Genomic DNA, 19,414 nt, shown 5'->3' with positions numbered 1-19,414 from the left:
GGCGGGGCACAACCGGGCTGTGGGCTGAGGAATGACACGGAGTGGGCGGACCCCTGGGTGCCCCTGCTGCAGTGGGGTCTCCGGGCCAGGCCTCCAGTGCTGCAGACCAGGCTCGGGGCTGGGGGGCTGGCCGTGGGTGGGGTGAAGCGGCCGGGGGTGGTGGCTAAGCTGTGTTTGGTTTGTTCCTTATACTCGTACGTTAAGAGCGCAAAGACCCCCGCTAGCTCTGCAACACCAAACCCACGCGCCTCGCGACCCGCACTGGGGCAGAGCGCTGCGTACTGGAGGAACTGCTCGGGTAGGGCCGCACGCGGGTACTGTATGAGCTACAGCAGCACTATTTCCCATTGATACTAGAGCTCTGTTGTTCAACCACTGAGCCAGGGGAGAGCGCGAACGCAGTCCCCCACTACCACAAATTATGCAGTCGAGTTTCCCGCATTTGGGGAAATCGCAGAGGTCAGCACACCCGGAGTGCAGGGGATGAGCCTCGCCCTGGAAAAACCACCTGCCTGATCATGGTGTCTCCCCTGCCAGGTAAGTATGAACACCCGCCCCGCAACACAACGCCGCACAACAACGCACGCGCACCCACAACGCGGCCACCGCCGAACACGCGCGCGGAACACGACACGACACGCGCCCCGCGCATGCCCGACGCCACGCGCCCGCACGCCGCCGCGGACGCCCGTGGCCGCCGCCGGCCCCGACCGGGGACGGGCCCCCAGCAGCCCGCGCGGCGCCTCATCTGCATGGGCACGCCCACGCCCCGACCGCACCGCCCCGCCTCGCTCCGCCCCGGCCGCGGGAGGACGCTCCTGCCGGGGCCGGGGCCGGGGCCGGGGCCGGGCCGCGGGGCACCGCCGCCGGTAACGTCCGGTCCCACCGTCCGCCGCGGGCGCCTCCGCCGGGCCGGCTCCAGCCGCCGCCGCCTCTCGCCACAGACACCCCCCGCCCCCTTCCCGCGGCCCCTGGGACACCGGCACCGGCACCGCCCGGTGCTGCGCGGGGCTCGGCCGGCCAGAGCCTCCGAGGGCCGGGCAGCCGGCGGAAGGGTCGCAGGTGCCCTGGGAGCACGGGGGCTTCCAGCGCTGGGCCCCCCACCCCATCGCCCATCCCGGCCGCTGGGCTGTATGAGCCTTCGCAGCCGTCAGTCCCAGCCCTGCTGCCTGCCCCTCTCTTTCCGCCAGCCCCGGGGCAGGCGGCGCCGCTCCTCTGGCCTCCACTCGTGCTGCCCGGGCCTCGTTCCAGCCTCTCGCATACCCGTCGGCTTCAAGGCAGCGTCAGCTGAGCCCTCTCGTGCACCGCCACCGCTGTCAATATGCCCAGCTGTGCCCAGTGCTGTCCTAAGCGGTTCCTCATCCACCCCCCACACCTGGGGGCCGCTCCCACCGGCCCCAAAATTTTCTCCCTGTGCCTCAAGCAGTATCTGATGTTCACCTCAAATGTTACGTGCAGCCGCTTCTGTCCTTGGGCTGGGCTCTGTTGTCCGACTGGCCCCAGCCCACGAGCAGCGGCTCCGGTCTGTGGGCACCAAAATTCGTGTCACTGTGTCTGTGAAGCTGGACCGGCAGCACCAGCAGCACCCCCACCATGGCAGGGCCTTGGCGGCAGCTCCTGCCCCAGCCAGTGCTCCATGCAGGGGGATGGCTTGTGCAGGTGGGGGAAGTAGCACGCGTGGGGCATTTGCCATGTTGTTTGGTGACATGTAACCGGCCGGTGGGTGTGTGAAGCACAAGCAGGGACGGTTTTGATCCAGAGGCAGCCGGGATAAAACCCGAGAGCCCCAGCAGTTCCCGTGGCAGGACAAGGTTTAGGAGCACAACCAGCAGCACCCAGACACTGGGAGGAGGGCGCAGGGGTGGGTTTTCATTTGCCGAGGGAGCACGAGGGTGCACGGGGTGCTGGAGCTGGCGGGTGTGGGGCACTGTGACTGCGGGTGCTGACCGGCCCCTTGCCTTCACCTTGGAGGGCACAGAGGCTTTCAGGGCACCACGTGCTCATGAGCCACCCCTCCACGGGCACCTGCTCTTGCCGTGCCGCTGTCATTGCCCAGACCCCACGGTCCTGGCACTGGGGTCCCTGGGCTGCATGTGCTGTCACCACAGACCGTGTAGGTGCCGTTGTGTGGAGCCGTAGCAGAGCCCAGCACGAGCCAGTACCGCCCGGTGGGGTGCAGAGGCTGCAGCTCCCACCTTCCCCTCTGCGGGCTCAGCCGGCTGCGGAGCACAGCCCGTGTCCCCGAGACACCCCCGGCCCCCTCGGGCACCCCTCGAGCACCCCCGGGCGCCCCCACGGTCCTGGCGCTGTCCCACAGGTCCCCTCCCGCCGCTGGCTCCACTGCGGCTCCGGCTCCACGCAGCACCGGGAGGTGCCGGTGTCCCAGGGGCCGCGGGAAGGGGGCGGGGGGTGTCTGTGGCGAGAGGCGGCGGCGGCTGGAGCCGGCCCGGCGGAGGCGCCCGCGGCGGACGGTGGGACCGGACGTTACCGGCGGCGGTGCCCCGCGGCCCGGCCCCGGCCCCGGCCCCGGCAGGAGCGTCCTCCCGCGGCCGGGGCGGAGCGAGGCGGGGCGGTGCGGTCGGGGCGTGGGCGTGCCCATGCAGATGAGGCGCCGCGCGGGCTGCTGGGGGCCCGTCCCCGGTCGGGGCCGGCGGCGGCCACGGGCGTCCGCGGCGGCGTGCGGGCGCGTGGCGTCGGGCATGCGCGGGGCGCGTGTCGTGTCGTGTTCCGCGCGCGTGTTCGGCGGTGGCCGCGTTGTGGGTGCGCGTGCGTTGTTGTGCGGCGTTGTGTTGCGGGGCGGGTGTTCATACTTACCTGGCAGGGGAGACACCATGATCAGGCAGGTGGTTTTCCCAGGGCGAGGCTCATCCCCTGCACTCCGGGTGTGCTGACCCCTGCGATTTCCCCAAATGCGGGAAACTCGACTGCATAATTTGTGGTAGTGGGGGACTGCGTTCGCGCTCTCCCCTGGCTCGCACGGTTAACAACAGATGAAACAGCCCGCGACTCCAGCGCTGTTGCAAGCACGCTTTGGGGTGGTCGTTACCTGCGCACAGCCCCGGCGCTGCCAGCAGAGGAGAAACTTGGCACGCGCCAAGCGACCGTGGCCCGGCCCCGGTCACGCGATCGTCATTTAAATCGCCGTTCGTGCGCGCCTGGGCTCCGTTTAACTGCACAGCGCTCGTCTTCCTACCCCGTCGCGTGCTCTCGGGGGGGCGCCCTCTGTGAGGAGGCGGCATTGCTCGGGGGAGGGTCTCGAGTTGCCCGAGGACAGTTCACGCGGCTGAAGCCACTTTCCGTGCGCGCTCGTCCGCTTCCCAGCGAGCTGACCTGGTGATGGGCAGCGGGGCGATGGCGTCGGCACCTCCCCCGGGGCCGTGGGTGGCCGTTTGCAGGGGCTGACGGCTGAACATCCTGCGGGGTTTAAAGCCCTTCTCGTCCGCCATTGCAGCCCTTCGCACGTTTCGTCAAAGGAAAATCCTGCACCGGCTCCCGCGGCGCCTCAGGGCCCCGCGGACGGATAATGCAGAGCCGGGTGGAGCGAACCCGACCCGGTGCGCGCGAGGCGACTCCCGGGGAAGGGGGCCGCTGGCGGGGCGGGATCTGGCCCGCGCGAAACGTCTCCACCGAGACCAGGTCAGGTACTGAAGATAAACCGTACCAAAGCCGTTGCAGCACTACCGAGAAACTACTGACTGAATATATCTGTTGTTAACCGTGCGAGCCAGGGGAGAGCGCGAACGCAGTCCCCCACTACCACAAATTATGCAGTCGAGTTTCCCGCATTTGGGGAAATCGCAGGGGTCAGCACACCCGGAGTGCAGGGGATGAGCCTCGCCCTGGGAAAACCACCTGCCTGATCATGGTGTCTCCCCTGCCAGGTAAGTATGAACACCCGCCCCGCAACACAACGCCGCACAACAACGCACGCGCACCCACAACGCGGCCACCGCCGAACACGCGCGCGGAACACGACACGACACGCGCCCCGCGCATGCCCGACGCCACGCGCCCGCACGCCGCCGCGGACGCTCGTGGCCGCCGCCGGCCCCGACCGGGGACGGGCCCCCAGCAGCCCGCGCGGCGCCTTATCTGCATGGGCACGCCCACGCCCCGACCGCACCGCCTCCCACGACGCCCCGCCTCGATGGGCTTGGCCAGCCGGACGCAGTTGGAGTGTTCCCGCCCCGCAGGTCCCGCCCTTCCCTCCGCCTCGCACCACGCGCTCCTGGGCCGTGCCATTCCCGGGGCCAGGAGGGCGGCGGAGCCCGCGACTGGTGGCTCGGCGAAAGGGGGAAGTTACGGGGCGGGGCGCGCCGGTCGGGCAGCAGAGGCCTGCTAGCGGGGCGGGGCCCCACCACCCTGGGGGCGGGGCCTGAGCGCTCACGGCGTCCCGCGACGCGGTGGGGTGGGGCGGAGACGTGGCACCCGCCGCGCGGGCCCCGTGTTCGCGGCCGCAGCCAATGAGCGGCCCCGCCTGCCCCGCCTCCCCCCTGCCCCTTTCCCCCTCCGCCCCGCTGCCCCGGCTCGGCACGATGGCGGCGGCGGGCCCGGCCGCGGGCGGCGGGCGCTGGGAGGTGGTGCGGAAGGGCCGGCGGCCGGCGGGGGGCTCCGGCAGCCGCCGTGCCCTGGGCGAGGCCAACGCCGTCCGCGCGCTGCCTTTGGCCGGTGAGTGCGGCGCGGTCGCGGGCCCGCGTGGGGTGTCACCGCCGCACGCCTCGGAGCGGGCTGCGTGGGCGCCTGCGCCGGGGGCCCGCGGGTCCGGGCGGGGGGCGCTGCCTGGGGCTGGGTGTCTCGCGTGGGGAGAGCCGGTCGGCTCCATGCGCGACGTGGGGCTGCGTGGGCCGGAGCGGCCAGCAGTGTCCGGCCTGCAGGCGAGCCTCTCCATGGGGCCCAGGCTGCTGCCAGCCGCGGGGGGCCCGACCCCCCTGCCCACGCTGGGGCTCGGGCCCGCTGTGCCCCTGGGGCTGGGACCCACCCCTCTGCCCCACGGGCCAGTGCTCCCCACAGGCCCCTGCTACCTACTCCCCTTTTCTGGGTTCCAGCTCCCATCGCTACCTCTGACACCATCTTCGAGCTGGGCTTCGAGCGGGCACTGAAGAAGCAGAACAAGGAGCAGGTCCCCCCTGCGTCGGCGCCCGAGCAGCCACACCGGAGGCAGCATGCAGGGAAGAGCACGAAGAAGCCGTCAGCGACCAATACCAGTGCCAAACCAGGGAAATGCCGCTCGCTGGAGGAAGCCCTTAGAGCTGTGAGTGTGCCTGGCCAGGGTGTGCCACATGGGTGCCCTGACTGCCGACTGCAGAGCCGGAGCTCCGTGTGCTGTTGCTCACTGAGGCTGCCCAACACTCACTCCGGCAGCCTCCGCTCCCAGTCGCTTCAGCAACGAGAGCCTGGGTGCTCAGGGCGCCGTTAAATCCAGTCGAAGCAAGCAGCACAAAGAGCACGGTGCCCTGTTTCGGTTTCAGCCCTACCACACAGGTGCATTATGCCTCGGGGAGGGAGGCTGGCTCCGGTGCCCCAGCCCCTCAGTGCCCACAGACCCCCAGCTTGTGGCAGGATGCATCCTCACCCCTGTGCAGGGACGAGCGCTCCCACCTGCTGCTGGCTTTGGCCAGGGTGGTCTCACTTGCTGTGGAAGCAAAGTGGATGGTGTGCGGTGCTTTGGCAAGTGCTAGGCTGGCCTGGGAGATCTGTCTGGTGCTTGGAATTGTGCTTTGGCTCTAGGCAGGAGACAGAATGGCAGAAGCTGGCCAGAAGGGAATTTCTGGTTTCTTTTTCACCCACTCCCTGTCTGCTGTCTGGGAGGAATCCTGGGAAAGTCTCGTTGGTGAAGCCTCCTCCCTGTCCCACCAACTGCAGTCCCAGGGAGCTATTTCTGCAGGTCATGCTCCCTGTGTTACCGGTGGATCTGCAGAACTCGTTTGACTTTGTCCTGCCTGTTCTTGTGATGTCTGAGCAGGGATGGGTTTTAGAAAGAAAACCCAAATTAATTCTGTTGAGACAGTGTCGGGAAAAGCAGCTGCCTGGCTGGGCTGTCCCGCAGCGGTCGCTTCCTCAGCTCTGTGCTTTCACCCAAGCATTGCCCCTTGCTTGTGCCCTGAGCACCTCTGATCACCCTGGCTGCAGGGGTCAGGGGTTTCCTTCACTCTGCTGCATACAAGTTGTTCTTTGCATCCAGCTTTTGGTTGTAGAGACAGCTTGGAGTGGAATTAACTTGTGTTATTTCTGAGTGTGTCACAGCAGACATTCCTCAGGGGGAGCAGCAGCGTGGTTGCTCTGTAACCGCTCTGCACAGCTCAGCAGTGACAAATGTAGTTGTGTGACTGCTGCTCTGTCAGCTTCGCTGACAGTGTCAGTTACTTTTTTGGTGTAGCAGCAGCTTTCTTTTCCTCATTCCTCTCTTCCTCTTACTCCTCAGCAACCATTCTTCCAGAATGGTTGCTGAAATAAGTGTGCAACAAAAGATGCCCATTTCAAATTTAATAACGTACTGTGGCTGAAATCCACTGTGTACAGAAATGTTAGACTGCAAAACTTCAAACAGCTATCTAAGTCTTGCTGCATCTCCTAAACTCTAAGTGAAGGCAAGGTATCTGTTCCCGAGAGCTTGTAGATAATCTGAGTTTAAAAGCAGGCAAAAAGCATGTTTCGTGACAGATGTCACAGGAAGAGAAAGGTGCGGGGATGTGAGCTGCTGTCTGTGTTCCTGGTCTGTCAGTTGTTGGTTGTTACTCAGGTGGGTCTGGATGATCTTGGCTGTTGTCTCCTTTGAGGACTCTGAGTGCAGAGTTGCCAGTCAGTGCCCACACAGACCATCCACAGCTGGGGTAACACTGGGCTGATCCTCACTGAGCTGCAGCCTTGAGCTGTCTCCTGCTGAGTGAGAGACTCTGAGCACCGTGTGCTCCTCGGTGGTTTACACAGAGCTGGCTGGTCCCAGGTGACGCTTGCAGCAGAGCCCCGGCTGCTGTGCTGTGGAGCGGTGTGGAGCAAGGAAAACCCCTCAGTGTGCCCAGGGGTGGCCCCAAGGAGGGAGAAGGGCTCATCCCTGCATCCTTCTGATGTTTCTGTTGGCTGTGGAGCCTTGTGCAGCCCCTTTGACACTGGGTGCCTGCCACATTCCCCACATGGGTTTTGTTATTCCTCAGCAGCAATCTTTGCTTTTCTGAAGAAAATGTGTTTTCAGTACAAAATTGAATGCTGTTTCCAGGCCAGCGCACCCGTTTGCATTAACAAGTGGTGGATTTTTGGGGCTTGCTGCATAGCAGCACCAAGCAGCTGGGGATTTCCATGCGGGAAGGGCGGTGTTCTCAGAATGAAGGTGGGGGGTGTGTTCATCCGTGCCCAGCAGTTCCTTAGGTGCCAAAGTTAACTTTCTTCTTCTCATGCTTTTTGACCAGTTCTGTATGTCCTGGGTTGAACTTGTCTTGTCTGTTGCTTCAGCTTGACTTGGTGGATCTGCAGAAGGAGCTGGATAAAAGTCAAAGCGTGTTCCCCGAGAACCCCTCCGTCTGGGTGAAGGACTTGGCTGGCTATCTCAACTACAAGCTGCAGGCACCCAGGAGTGACCCCACGCTCAGCCAGCACCCCCACGGTCAGTGGCGTTTAACCTGTCAAGGCAACTTGGTAATAAAACAGGGAATATTTGCTTTATTCTGTGATATCACCGGAAGTGACTTTTCTTGACTACAAAGACAATGAAATCGTATATACAGTTGGCAAATTAAAGATTTTCCCCAGTCACCCCTTCTCCATAAGAAGCCGTGACCTGTACCTGCTGTTGTGGAATTCTGGAATCTGCTCGCAGGTATCTGCACTCATCTTTAAAAGGGATATTCTGGCTGGATTTCCCTTTTTTTGCATGATCTGTTGGTCTATGCTTGCTTTGAGCACTTGGTGCCGGGGTGGCATGGGTAAAAGAGCAGATTATCTTCTCAAAACTCGTGTATATCCTGCAGTACCAACATCTGACAGAAAGCAATCCTTTATTGCTAGAGTTAGATGCATCTAATATAGAATGAGAAAGAAGTCACTTGTTGAGTATGTGGCATATGAGGACAAGGCGCTTCTCTGTGACCACCTTGCCTGCCAGGCCAGCTTCTCTGTGCAGCCACAGCTAAAAGTCTCGCAAACTGACATTCACTAAACTCTTCCTACCCTTGTGTTGGCTCCAGACTATCCGTACTGTCTTGTGAGCAAGGAGCTGAAGAACATCATCAGATCCCTGCTGGGACGGTCGTCCGGCGTGCTGGAGCTCTTCTTTGACCACTGTATTTACAGCATGCTGCAGGAGCTGGACAAAACCCCAGGTAAGGCACAGTTGGTGCAGGTCTGGGGTGCTGACACATCCATTGTGCTCTATTAGTGTGGCAGACTGGCGATGAGGTTTTCTGGCTATGGGAACGCTGCTGCTTCTCATTGCCTGTTTTAAGAGCTCATCTGAATTCCTCCATGGAGAAGGGGAGGTGGGAAACTCTTTCTGTGCATCAGGTGTGCGGTGAGGAGCTGCTCCTGCCTGCACAGCTCATCAGTGTGATGCAAAATGCTGCTGAAGCTGTGGGGCTTTGGGCTGGAGGAGCTGGAGAAGACGTAGCAGGGGGCAAGATACGAGCCTGGCATGGTGCTCTGGGGAAGAATTGCAGACTGGAGAGTGTGTGAATGGAAAGCATCTTTCTGAGGGCTTTTGCATTGTGGCATGTGTTGCCATAGCTTTTAAAACGGGGCCTTTTGGCCTTATGTAATTGGGTAAAAGCTGGTTTGTTTCTGTGCTGTGCTGCAGTAAGGGCATTTCCTGCAAAGCGAGGGATCACCCTTTAGTTGCCAAGTTGCCCATGTGCCAGTGGCATTCTGGGGTGCATTGGGAGGAACGTGGCCTGCAGGTTGAGGGAGGTGGTCCTCCCCCTCTGCTCTGCCCTGGTGGGGCCCATCTGGAGCTCTGGGTCCAGTGCTGGGCTCCCCAGTTCCAGAGAGACTGGGAGCTGCTGGAGAGGGGCCAGCGGAGGTGACCAAGCTGATGAGGGGCTGGAGCATCTCCCTGGTGAGGAAAGGCCGTGGGAGCTGGGGCTGTTCAGCCTGGGCAGGAGAAGGCTGAGAGGGGACCTGAGCGATGCACACAGGTACCTTAAGGGCCAGTGTCAGGGGGCCGGGGCCGGGCTCTTGTCAGCGGTGCCCAGCGACAGGACAAGGGGCAACGGGCACAAACTGCAGCACAGGGAGCTCCGTGGGGAGAGCAGGAAAAACTTCTTTCCCTTGAGGGTGCCGGAGCACGGGGACAGGCTGCCCAGAGAGGCTGTGCAGTCTCCTTCTCTGGGGACGTCCAGAGCCCACCCGGACGTGATCCTGCGCAGCTGCTGTAGGAGAGCCTGCTTGAGCAGGGGGTGGGCTGGGTGGTGTGAGCTGGGTGGGCTCCAGGGGGTCCCTTCTAACCCCAATCACTGTGATTCTGTCCCCAGCCCTTGGCTCTGCCATATGCTGTGCTGAATGGCCAGTGGCCCCACCTGTGGTTTGTTTCCATCACAAAACCTGCCTGATTGATTACAGTTATGGGAAGGGGATAGCTGTTAGGAAATGGTCGAGTGCTGCTTTGCTTTGGGGTTGCATTCGTATGCAGTTTGGGAAGATGCTTGGTTGTCAAAGGAGGTGTTGGTCTGTGATAGGGAGGACCAAGGGGCTCCACTGGGCACAGCAGCTGTGCTGGCCTCCTCTGCCACTGGCCTCACATCAGCTTGACCGTGGTGTAGCTGATGCATCAGGTGTGAAAGCCACGTGTGACCCAGGGGAGCATCATGGCTGCAGTGGGACTGTGCCACAGAGCAGGACCAGCCTGGGGGGCAGCCAGCCCCTGCTGTGGCCACATGGCCCAGCCTGAGGGCCAGCAGAGCTGGAGGGAGTTGCTGGATGGCGCCCAAGAACCAGAGGGTCCCTTGAATCCCCAGTCTCTTTCAAATGTGAACAAGGGGGACACGAGCCCTTGGAAGTTCCCAGACTTGGGGCTGCAATGGTGATGGTTACTGTGCCTGCCTGCATGTTCTTTGGGGGGCTGAACTGGGCTGAGTGGGCTCCAGGAAGCTGCCGATGAGTTTCCAGGGGTCTGTGGGGTCTGTCCTGCTGCAGGCTGGAGCCCTGTAGTAGGGGGTTTGGGGAGAGGGCAGGTGGGGGGCACTGCCAGAGAGGGAGCAGGACCCATGCTACCATGGTGAGGCTTGTGTCCAGAGCTCGTTAGCTGGTGAGCAGGGCAGGTCTGTGCAGAGAGGGTCATCATCACCCCCCCTCCCCCACCTTCTGAGGGTTGGTGAGGGAGAGGGGAGGAGAGAGGCTTGAAGAAGGCTTTTTGTGACTGCAAAGGCCCCTTCTGTGCTCTGTTTCAGGGGAGTCTTTGCACGGGTACAGGATCTGCATCCAGGCAGTGGTTCTGGACAGGCCCAAAATCGCCACCATGAATCTGGGCAAGGTGAGCCAGGTACTTGGGCTTGCTGGTGGTTTCTGCGCAGATGCAGTAAACCTGGTGGTGCTGCTCCTGCTCCCACCTCGAGGATCCCCTGGAGAGGTCGGATGATGAGCATCCGTTCCTGTTAATTGGAAGTCTTGGGATCTGTTGGGGTTGTCCCATGCATGAAGTCCTTGTGCCTCCCTGTGCTTATGGCCCATGCAGAGGCACCAGCATCTCCCCTCCTCCCCAGATGTGCCAGAACTGATGTAAGCACTGGTGCCCCACGGCATCCTTTCTTTAGAAAGACCTTGTCCAAAGCTCATGCTCCCTCTCTGCCACATGCTCTGTGCTCTGCCGCTCTTGGAGGGAGTGGGACATGTCTGTCCTTGGCTGCACTTGGTGGTCAGGCAGCCGTGGGACGGGAATGAGGAGTTCTGAGGTCCCACTCCTTCAAAGCAAGCAGCCAAGTGGGTGATGGTTGCGGATGCAGCTCAGCTGCCATCCAGCACCGTGCAGTGCCGGCAGCTCTGCTTCCCCAGGGCTGGGGTTGGGATTCCGCTTGCCCCCAGCCAGCATGGCTCCCACCCTCGTCTGGTGCTGAGGATCCTTCCCGCGGGGTAGGGGCTCTGCCCAGCTCCAGGGGTTGCTCCCTGCCAGGCTGGGCAGCCCAGGGCCCAGCGGGGCTGCTGTGGTCCTGCAGCACTGGCAGTCCTGCAAAGCGGTGGGATTCCAGGATCGTTTGCAGTGGCATTGGGGCAGGACAGGCTGAGGCTGCTCTTGACTGACATGTCTTGTCTTGCCCCCAGTACTTGGAGGTGTTGCGGTCTCACCAGAACAGGCCGATTAAATGCCTAACGGTCCTCTGGGCACTGGGACAGGCTGGATTCGTGGACCTTCATGAGGGCCTGAAAGGTAAGAGCTGGGGGCAGTGGGTTGAGTGCCAGTCCTCCCTCAGGGGGCTCCCCCTCCCCTGGGGACCACAGCAGAAGCAGGGGCAGCCCCAGGTAGTGCCTGCACATCTCCGGTCCTGCCAGTGTTACTGTGAAGGTGTAGGGTAGGGTCTGCTTCAAAACACACCATCCTGCTGCTGAAATGCTGGAGAGGGGAGGGGTCTGCAAGACCTTGGGGGCACACCTGGGATCTGGAGTGTCTGCAGCTGCTGTGGGTGCCTCACGGTGAGAGCACACTGTGCCTGTCAGATGCTCGTTTGAGAGGAGAATGATAGAATCATTCAGGTTGGAAAAGACCCTTAAGGTGACAGTGCAGTGGAGCGGTGGTATCCCCCATGCTGCAGCAGGGCCAGCTCGGAGTTTGCTGCCTGGTGTGTCACGTGTGATGCTGCTTGCTGGAGCTGGCTGCTTGTTAATGCATTGTACATGCCTGCCTGCCTTAGCTGTATATGTTAAAGGCTAGTCAGCACCACAGAGGCAGGGTGACTTGTGCTGAAGTGTGTTTATAGAGGCACAAATACTTAGCATTTAGGGCTGCAACGTAGAGGCGCATGAAGCGGTTAATTATTTTGGGGGAAGCTGGAGATGTTGCAAGAAGCACATTGCTGACAGAAGGGTGAGTTCAGATCTCCTACCAAGCCTTAGTGGCCCCTCTGCATGGATAGAAACTGCCCTCATGGCATCTTGTCCCTGGAGAGCATCTTTCCTGGCTGGGACAAGGAAATAACTCAATCCCAGGAGGAGCTATCCTGCCTGGAAAGAGAGGGAGCATGCTGCTCTGCCATTCCTCTGCAAGCAGAGCAGTGGAAGCAATGCAGCCACCCTGGAGCCCTCCCTGAGGGATCTGTCTGGTTGCTTGCTGAGTGTTTTGAGTAGGGAAATGGGGTGGTGGTTTGTCCTGGGTTTAAATATAGCTGCGGTCCTGGCACCCAAGTGTTCCTCTGCTTTTCAGTTGCTGCTTGCAGATCTGAGGAACTCGCAAGCTGATGGAAGGAGTGCATGGTGCAGCCGATGAGCGCTCGGTGCCGTGTGGAGGCACGGCAGGAGCCCTTCTGCTCCACAATCTGATCACTGCCTCTCTCCCCCACAGTGTGGCTTGGTGTCATGCTCCCAGTGCTCGGGATCAAGTCTCTCTCTCCTTATGCCGTTGCTTACTTGGACCGTCTGCTGATGTGAGTTACCTTGATAATGAAAGTGAGGTGGATATTCATTAAGAGGAATGAACACCTGCCCGGGCTGCTGGGTGTGGTGTGACTTTGTGTCTGCGTTGTGCTGGTGAAAAAACCTTGACTGTGTGTGGGAGAGTGGCGGTGAGTGGGTGTGTATGCCCTGGCGAGACTGCCACAGCAGGCTGGCCAAGCTGCTTAGTTTGTCTCTGATCTTTGGTGACTGCCTCTAGTGTCAATGTCCCAACAGCATTCAGCAGCCTCCTGACTGCATCTGCTGCCTCGATGGCTGCTGGTTCTGCAAATGGCTGTGTAGAAATGCAGGGGGAGCAGAGCCCTTCCCCAGCTGGCCCAGGTCACCTCCCTGAAGCAGACGAGTGGCTCAGCCACCCCCTGGCTCTGGCTGGGGCAGCAAGGTGGGCTGCTCTGGTGCTGCAGCGTGGGGCTGAGGCTGTGCTGGTGTGACCCTGCATATGCCCTGTGTCAGGAAAGGGCTTCTCTGGTGCCTGTGTGCCACATCGCCTGTCCCCACGAGCCTGGGAGAGCAGCTCCTGCTCTGAGTGCAGCTGGTGCCCGTGCCTCGAGGGATAGTGCTCTGAGGAGCAGAGCCCATGTTGCCACTGGCTGCTGCGGTGCACAGGCGTGTTGGGGCTTCTGGCTGCAGCAAGAGCTGCTGGCAGTATCTGCCATCACAGGCAGATGAGCTTTTCCCTGCAGGGAGAAGGGAGGTGGCGTTTGGTTGAGGGCTGGGGCAGGCAGCTCTGCTGACCTTTGCATGGTGAGGGCAGCTGCCCTCTGGCATTCCCACCTTGGTGTGGTGGGAGGGAGCTGGGTGTTACTGCGCCGGCTCCAGCACCTGGGGTGGAAAAAGGTCCAGTAGTGCAGGTAGCTGTCATGGCAATGGGAAAGGTCAGGAATGGCTTCATGGTGGGCACCAAGGGGCATCCCCTGCCCTTCCAGAGGATCTGAGAGGTTTTAATTCAGGGTTTTTTTCACCAAACACTCGGTTTTTTCCTCTGTGCACTTCAGCAATGGGGCCATAGCAGGAGCATGGGGACACAGAGAGCTCAATGGGGGTGGGAGGCTGCCTGGCTGCCATGGCCCAGGGAGGGGGTGACTGCCCCCTCTCGGCCCCTGGAGGCCACCTGCCTTGTCCCAGGGGAATGGAGGCAGCTGCCTGCATCTGTTCTGCCTGGCCGGCTGCTGCCAGGGTGGGATACGGCCCTTGGAGCTGCCTGCTGACCATGCAGGGTGTCTCCAGGTAGCAGCGAAGACAGATGAGTCTGGTGGTTAGAAACCACACACGTGTACTGGAGTGGTGTGTCTTTGTGAAGGGAAACCACCTCGGTGAGGGTTGCAGGCTGCAGTCGGCCGTGAGCATGTCTACTGTGGCTCACAAGATTTGTTTCTGCTGCACAGGATGCACCCAAACCTGACCAAAGGCTTCGGTATGATCGGACCCAAGGATTTCTTCCCCCTCCTGGACTTCGCCTTCATGCCCAACAACTCGCTGCCGCCCAGGTATGCTGGCATCCCCCAGTACATCCCAGCATGGGCTGTGCTGTGTGTGAGGCTGCCATGGGGCAGTTGCCCCAGTTGCCTCGTTGGCCACTCTCCACAGCACCGGTGCCGTCTCCCCTCAGCTTACAGGAGCAGCTGCGCCGGCTCTACCCTCGCCTGAAGGTGCTGGCATTTGGTGCGAAGCCGGAGACAACACTGCACACCTACTTCCCTTCCTTCCTCTCCCGTGCTACACCGAGCTGCCCTCCCAGCATGAAAAAAGAGGTGAGCCCTGTGCTGGGGGTAGTAGCTGCCAGCCCTGTGGGACCCCCAGGTCCCAGCATGTCGTCGTGTGGCTTGGGGCAGCCCTGGTGTGAGGAGGGACAGCGAAGTGGGTCCCATCCTTCCTACCCTACCCACGCCAGTGGGCATGGGGCTCTGTTGACCACTGGCCCAGCTCCCTGGACACGTGCTGTCATGAGGCAAGGACAGGGATCATGGGACAAGACTCCTGCTGCTGGCACCCAGGGTCTGGGAGTGCCAGACCCGTGAGTTATTCGGTGCCTCAGGAGCTGGCTGGGATGAAGGCAGCAAGGCTGTGCTGGCATACAGCCTGGGGCACAGTGTATGTTGCACTGGGGGTGAGGATCAGGTGTAATGACCTGCTGTGTTCTCTTCCCAGCTCCTGACCTCCATGAGCCAGTGCCTCAGCCTGGATCCCCTGAGCTTCAGCGTCTGGAGGCAGCTGTACACCAAGCACCTTTCTCAGTCCAGGTCAGTTTGTGCTGCTGCCTGCCCCCTGCTCTGAGCAGGGCCAGCACCCATCTGCTAGTGCTTAGGAGTGTGTTAAATTGCTTCTTGGAGCTCCTGACTGAGCTCCATGTTCTCTTCCCCCAATAGTTTGCTTCTGAACCATCTGCTGGAGTCCTGGGACAGCAGCGGCAAGAAGGTAGGAGTAAGCCATGGGAAGGAGGAGTTAACGTGAGATGGGGAGACAATGTACTGGTGCTGCTGCGGGAGGTCCCCTCGAGCAGCATCCCAGGGGGACATGTGTGTGCCCACCCAGCGCTGCTCCACCGAGTTGGCAGCTCAGTGGGACTACTGGTGGCGGCAGGTGCCTGCCAGACTCAAGAGCCAGCACATTGTCCTGGGAACAGGCAACACCTTGCCCACAGGCAGGGCATTTGTTTGCTCACTGATGGAGCGGAGAAGAGCCCCTTTACCTCCACACGCTGTGTCAGGACTTAGGTATTCTATATTCAGTCCCTGTTAGGCCTTGCTGTTCTGGTGCTGTGGTGAGTGGGGAGGTTGCACTGGCTTACGGCTCAGCATCTGTGGAGCAGCAGCGCAGCTCCTGCAGCACTGGAGCAGTGGCTGGCTGGATCAGCTGGGGCACTTGGTCTGGGCACAGGAGCCTTGGAGGTGTCCCCACAGCCTCATTTGTTCTGCAGATCCCTGGTGTTTCTGCCCAGCCCATCTTCTCTCTGCTCCCTCCTGCAGCCCCTACAGTGCTGGGTTGCGTGGGTGCATGGTGCTGCTGGCTTGGGGTGCTCAGAGCTGTGACACAGCTCTTGCTTTTCCTAAGGTGCGTCAGTCACTGCAGGAAACGGTTCACTCATTCAAAGTAACGAACGAGGAGCTGGTGGCGAGAGGGCCCAACAGTGACCAGGACGTGGCTGCCTGCAATGCTGCCTGCAAGGTGAGGGATGGCACGAGTGGTGCCCAGTGTCAGCCAGCAGCTGGATTTTGGCTCTCTGCTGAGGCTGTGGTTAGCCTCTTCTGCCTCCGGCACACGCCAGGCCAGCAGCCTCACAGCAGCACATATGCTGGCCACGCCAGGGACAGATGGCGCTGGCCCTCGTCCATTCTCCCAGCTGCTTGGCAGGTGACACTGGTTTCCACTGGGAAGGCAGGGGTGGTGGGTGATGAGAGCACCTGCGAGCATGGCAGCGTGCTGCTGTAGGGCAGTGCAGCTGTGCAGGAACCTCCCCAGCCTCAGGAGCCACACAGTGATGGGGTGTCATGTTCCTGTGCACCCAGGAGCTGCTGCAGAAGATGAAGGGCCAGGGCTTCCCCTGGTCGCGGCTGCTGCTCATCCTCCTGGTCTTTGCGGCTGGCTTCCTCCTGCATGATGTCCGGACACATGGCTCCTTCCAGGGTAAGGCAGCAGCAGCTCTGTCCGTGGCTCTGTGTGATGTGGAGGAACATCCCTGGGGAACAATAACTTTCCTGTTCTCCTGAGAGAAGGCCCTCCGTGCCCCTGCCTTCATCCTGAGTCTGTGCCACTGACCACCCTTGAGCACATGGCCCCCTCCATCTGTCTTTGTGTGGGGTGTGCTTGGAGGGTACGTGGGCTGCAGTGGGCCAGATGTCCTCAGCAGGCTGCAGATGGATCCCCCTGCCTGTTGCCTCTCAGGAGGGTTTCCCCTGGGGCTGCCCTAACCCAGCTTTCCTCTCTGCTCGGGAGTTTCTACCCTTCTTTGTCCCATCTTGGAGCATCTTCCAAGATGTTTTGCAGGGCAGTTCGAGCTGCAGATCCCCAGAGAGTGGCCTCAGAGACAGACTGAGCATGCAGCTCCTGCAGACCAAGCTGGAGGGTTGCTCAGGGAATGGCTCTTGTCACTTCTAGCCTCCTCTTCTGCTCGCCTCCTTCATTCCTCTGGCGTCCTGCCGGCCCTGCAGCAAGCCTGGCAGAAGGTCTCCCACTGCTGCCTTGAAGGATACAGGTCAGTGGCACTGGCACTGTGTGTGGCTGGGTGGCCGTGAAGGTGTTGATACAGCCCAAAGTGATCTCCACTGGGAGCCCTCTTTGTTGGGGAGTGGTTTCCCAGCTCTGCCTGGGAGTGCTTTCAGCTCAGCTCTTGAGCTGTCCTCTTCCCTTGGCTTCTGGCAGCAGCTCTCGGTACCTGTGTGCCCCCATGGCTCTGCCAGTGGTGCCGGGGCAGCTGGCGCTGCCCTCAGCCAGCGCTCGTTCTGTTACAGGTGGCTGGAGCGCAGCCTGCCCTTGTACAGCTCCCAGGCAGCAGCTGTCCTGCAGCCGCAGCTGGAACTGCTCTGGGTGAAGAGCAGCGAGGTGGCCCTGTACGCATCCGAGCAGTGCTCATCCCTGCTGTCCTGGGTCCACAACAGCCTGCCCTGCTTCATTGAGTGGGTAAGAAGGATGTCCCAGCTGCTGGGAGAGATGAGGAGTGCCGGCGGGGCTGCAGCCTGCAGCAGCTCAAAAGACTGAAACCCCCATGTCAGGGGTTCCTGCCAGACAGCAGCACTGAGGGCAGGAGGTGGGGGGAGAGGCCCAAAGGAGGAAGGCGATGTCTCTGCTGCTGCTTCTGCACCAGCTGTCGGCTGCGAGCCCACCGGTGCTAGCAGGCCTGGGAAGGGGGAGCCATCACCACAGGTCTCTGATGCTGTTCTTCCCCCCACAGCTACCACTCACCCCAGCTGCCTTCAGGCTGCTGGTGTTGACTGCATTGGGTCTGAAAGGGAAAGTTATCTTTAAGATAACTCACTAGTTTCCTGGAAGTCAGTAGTTTGGTGGAAAAGGGTTGATGTTAGCATCCCACAGAGCAAGCGGCATGGGTCCTGCAGCCCTGTCTCTGCTGTTTGATGGAGAGGGGTTGTGCATGAGCCGAGCGGTGAACGTGGGGAGGTCTAGGTCGTGCCAGGCCATGGGGGAGGGATGCCTGGCTGACTGTGGCACAGCCGGGTTTGCACAGAGCCTCCTTCACGGCTTACCCCAGGCTCCTTGGGCTGCCTGAACCTGTGCGTACCTTGGGCACCTGCTGAGGCGAGGAGGTCGTTGTTAAACCTGCACCTGCTCTCTCTGCCCCTGCAGCTCCAGTCCCATGTCCCTGAGTCCCTGCTGCACTTTGCCGAGTGCATCAGAGAGCTGCTGCTCTTCCTGGTGCGGAGCTGCCTGCTGCCGCTGCTGGAGTGTGTGGCTGTAGCGCTTGAGCGGGTCTGGAAGCACTGTGTGGACTCCTGCAAGTGAGCATCCATCCCTGCCGCTCTCGAGCTCCGAGTGCTCCCTCCGGGATGCTCTCCAGGCCCGGTGCTGCCCCGTGGCTACAGGGGCGGGTGTCTGTCCCTCGGTACAGCAGCAGCAGAATCTCTCCCTGACCTGGTTGCAGGGGGCTCCTTATTCTGCTCTGGCAGAGGGGCTGGGACATGGCACCATGGCTGAGCCATGTTCCTGCAGAGAGCATCCCCCATGGGAGCAGCGCGGGCAGGTAACTGTGCTGCAGGACCTGCAGCCACCCCCAGCTCTGCATGAGAGCTGGACAGGGGAACGAGTAGCGTGCGTGCTCTCACATGGCTGTGTCCCAGCTGCTGGCTCGAGGAGCTCCCAAATCCCTCGTGGGCTGCCAGTGCCGGGGGCTGGGTTGCTGCTGCTGCTGCCTGTGGGTTTGCCTGCCCTGCAGCTGGCAGGTTCCCTGCCTGAAACCTGTTTCCCTCGCTTTTCCAGTGGAGAAATATCATGGGACTGCATGAGAGAACATCTGACAAGCTTTACCTATTCTTCTTGGATTTACCTGCAAAACACAACCATAGCCATCAAAAACTGGGCCCTGGCTATGATTTCAGGACACTGATCTGCTTTTTGGAGGAGTGGGGGCACGGTCATGTCATCTCCCGATGTTCCAGCCACCGAGGAGTATCTCCAGCACAACTTGCGGATGGCAATGCCAAGGGAGATGTAGATGTACACAGGGACTTTGGGCTTAGGTTGGGGCTTACGGGGGAGGTGGGTTTTGTTGTTTTTTGGTTTGTTTTGCATTGGGTTTTTTTTTTTCCCCTGGGGAGACACATCCAGGTTTTCCACACCTTGTGAATTAGCTTTGGCTTTCCCTGTCCTGCTCCCCCTTCTCTAGGTCTGGATGGGGTCAATGATCTTATGCTTTGCCTGCAAGTGCATCTGTCCCAAAGTGTCAGAGGATCAGGTGCAGACACCCAGAGGTCTCCCACCCGTGTCCCCCACTCCTTCCCACGGGTTCTAAGTCGATGAACTGGACTGATTACTTTTTTTTTTTCTCCTTTTGAGTGCACGTTCTTTGTCTTCCTTATTGGAGATGTCTGTGGAGTGGGGGGCTGTCCAGAACCCTGGCACAACTGGGGGTGGGGGTGGGGGCGTCGGGGGGCAAGGGGGGTTCGTTCTGGTGGTGGGGAAGCACCCCAAATGCCAGAATTCCAGCCCCACATACCTGCCGGGGCTGTGCTGCCTGTGCAGTGGGCTCCGTGTTCCGGGGTTGGCGCTGAGCAGTGGTGGCCTGGGGGGGGGGTGTAGGGGGGCGGTGGCGGAAGTGGTGGCTGGTGGAGGGGGATTAGCTCAGATGGTAGAGCGCTCGCTTAGCATGCGAGAGGTAGGGGGA

The 19,414-nt window shown here is 61.1% G+C and overlaps 1 protein-coding gene across 2 annotated transcripts; it reads left to right on the top strand.

Moving 5' to 3' along the window:
• Positions 1-4,368: 4,368 nt before the first annotated feature.
• Positions 4,369-19,090, top strand: TMEM214 (transmembrane protein 214). Of its 2 annotated transcripts, XM_080390240.1 has the most exons (17): positions 4,384-4,668; positions 5,046-5,251; positions 7,447-7,597; positions 8,178-8,312; positions 10,371-10,453; positions 11,239-11,344; positions 12,473-12,554; positions 13,968-14,069; positions 14,192-14,333; positions 14,731-14,822; positions 14,949-14,997; positions 15,634-15,747; positions 16,089-16,206; positions 16,678-16,774; positions 17,031-17,199; positions 17,881-18,032; positions 18,511-18,786. In XM_080390240.1, exons 1-17 carry the CDS (start codon positions 4,464-4,466, stop codon positions 18,635-18,637), a joined length of 2,130 nt encoding a protein of 709 aa, XP_080246366.1. In that variant the 5' UTR covers positions 4,384-4,463; the 3' UTR covers positions 18,638-18,786. The 2 variants fall into 2 exon arrangements, with proteins under 2 accessions (XP_080246365.1, XP_080246366.1); XM_080390239.1 differs by lacking the exon at positions 17,881-18,032 and having other exon boundaries at positions 4,369-4,668; positions 18,511-19,090.
• The last annotated feature ends 324 nt before the right edge of the window (positions 19,091-19,414 follow it).

The sequence above is a fragment of the Falco punctatus genome (genome assembly GCF_963210335.1).
Source record: "Falco punctatus genome assembly, chromosome: 5".
NCBI classification, from domain to species: Eukaryota; Metazoa; Chordata; class Aves; order Falconiformes; family Falconidae; genus Falco; species Falco punctatus.
The sequence above is the reverse complement of the archived record's forward strand: the minus strand, read 5'-3'. Positions and strand labels throughout refer to the sequence as shown.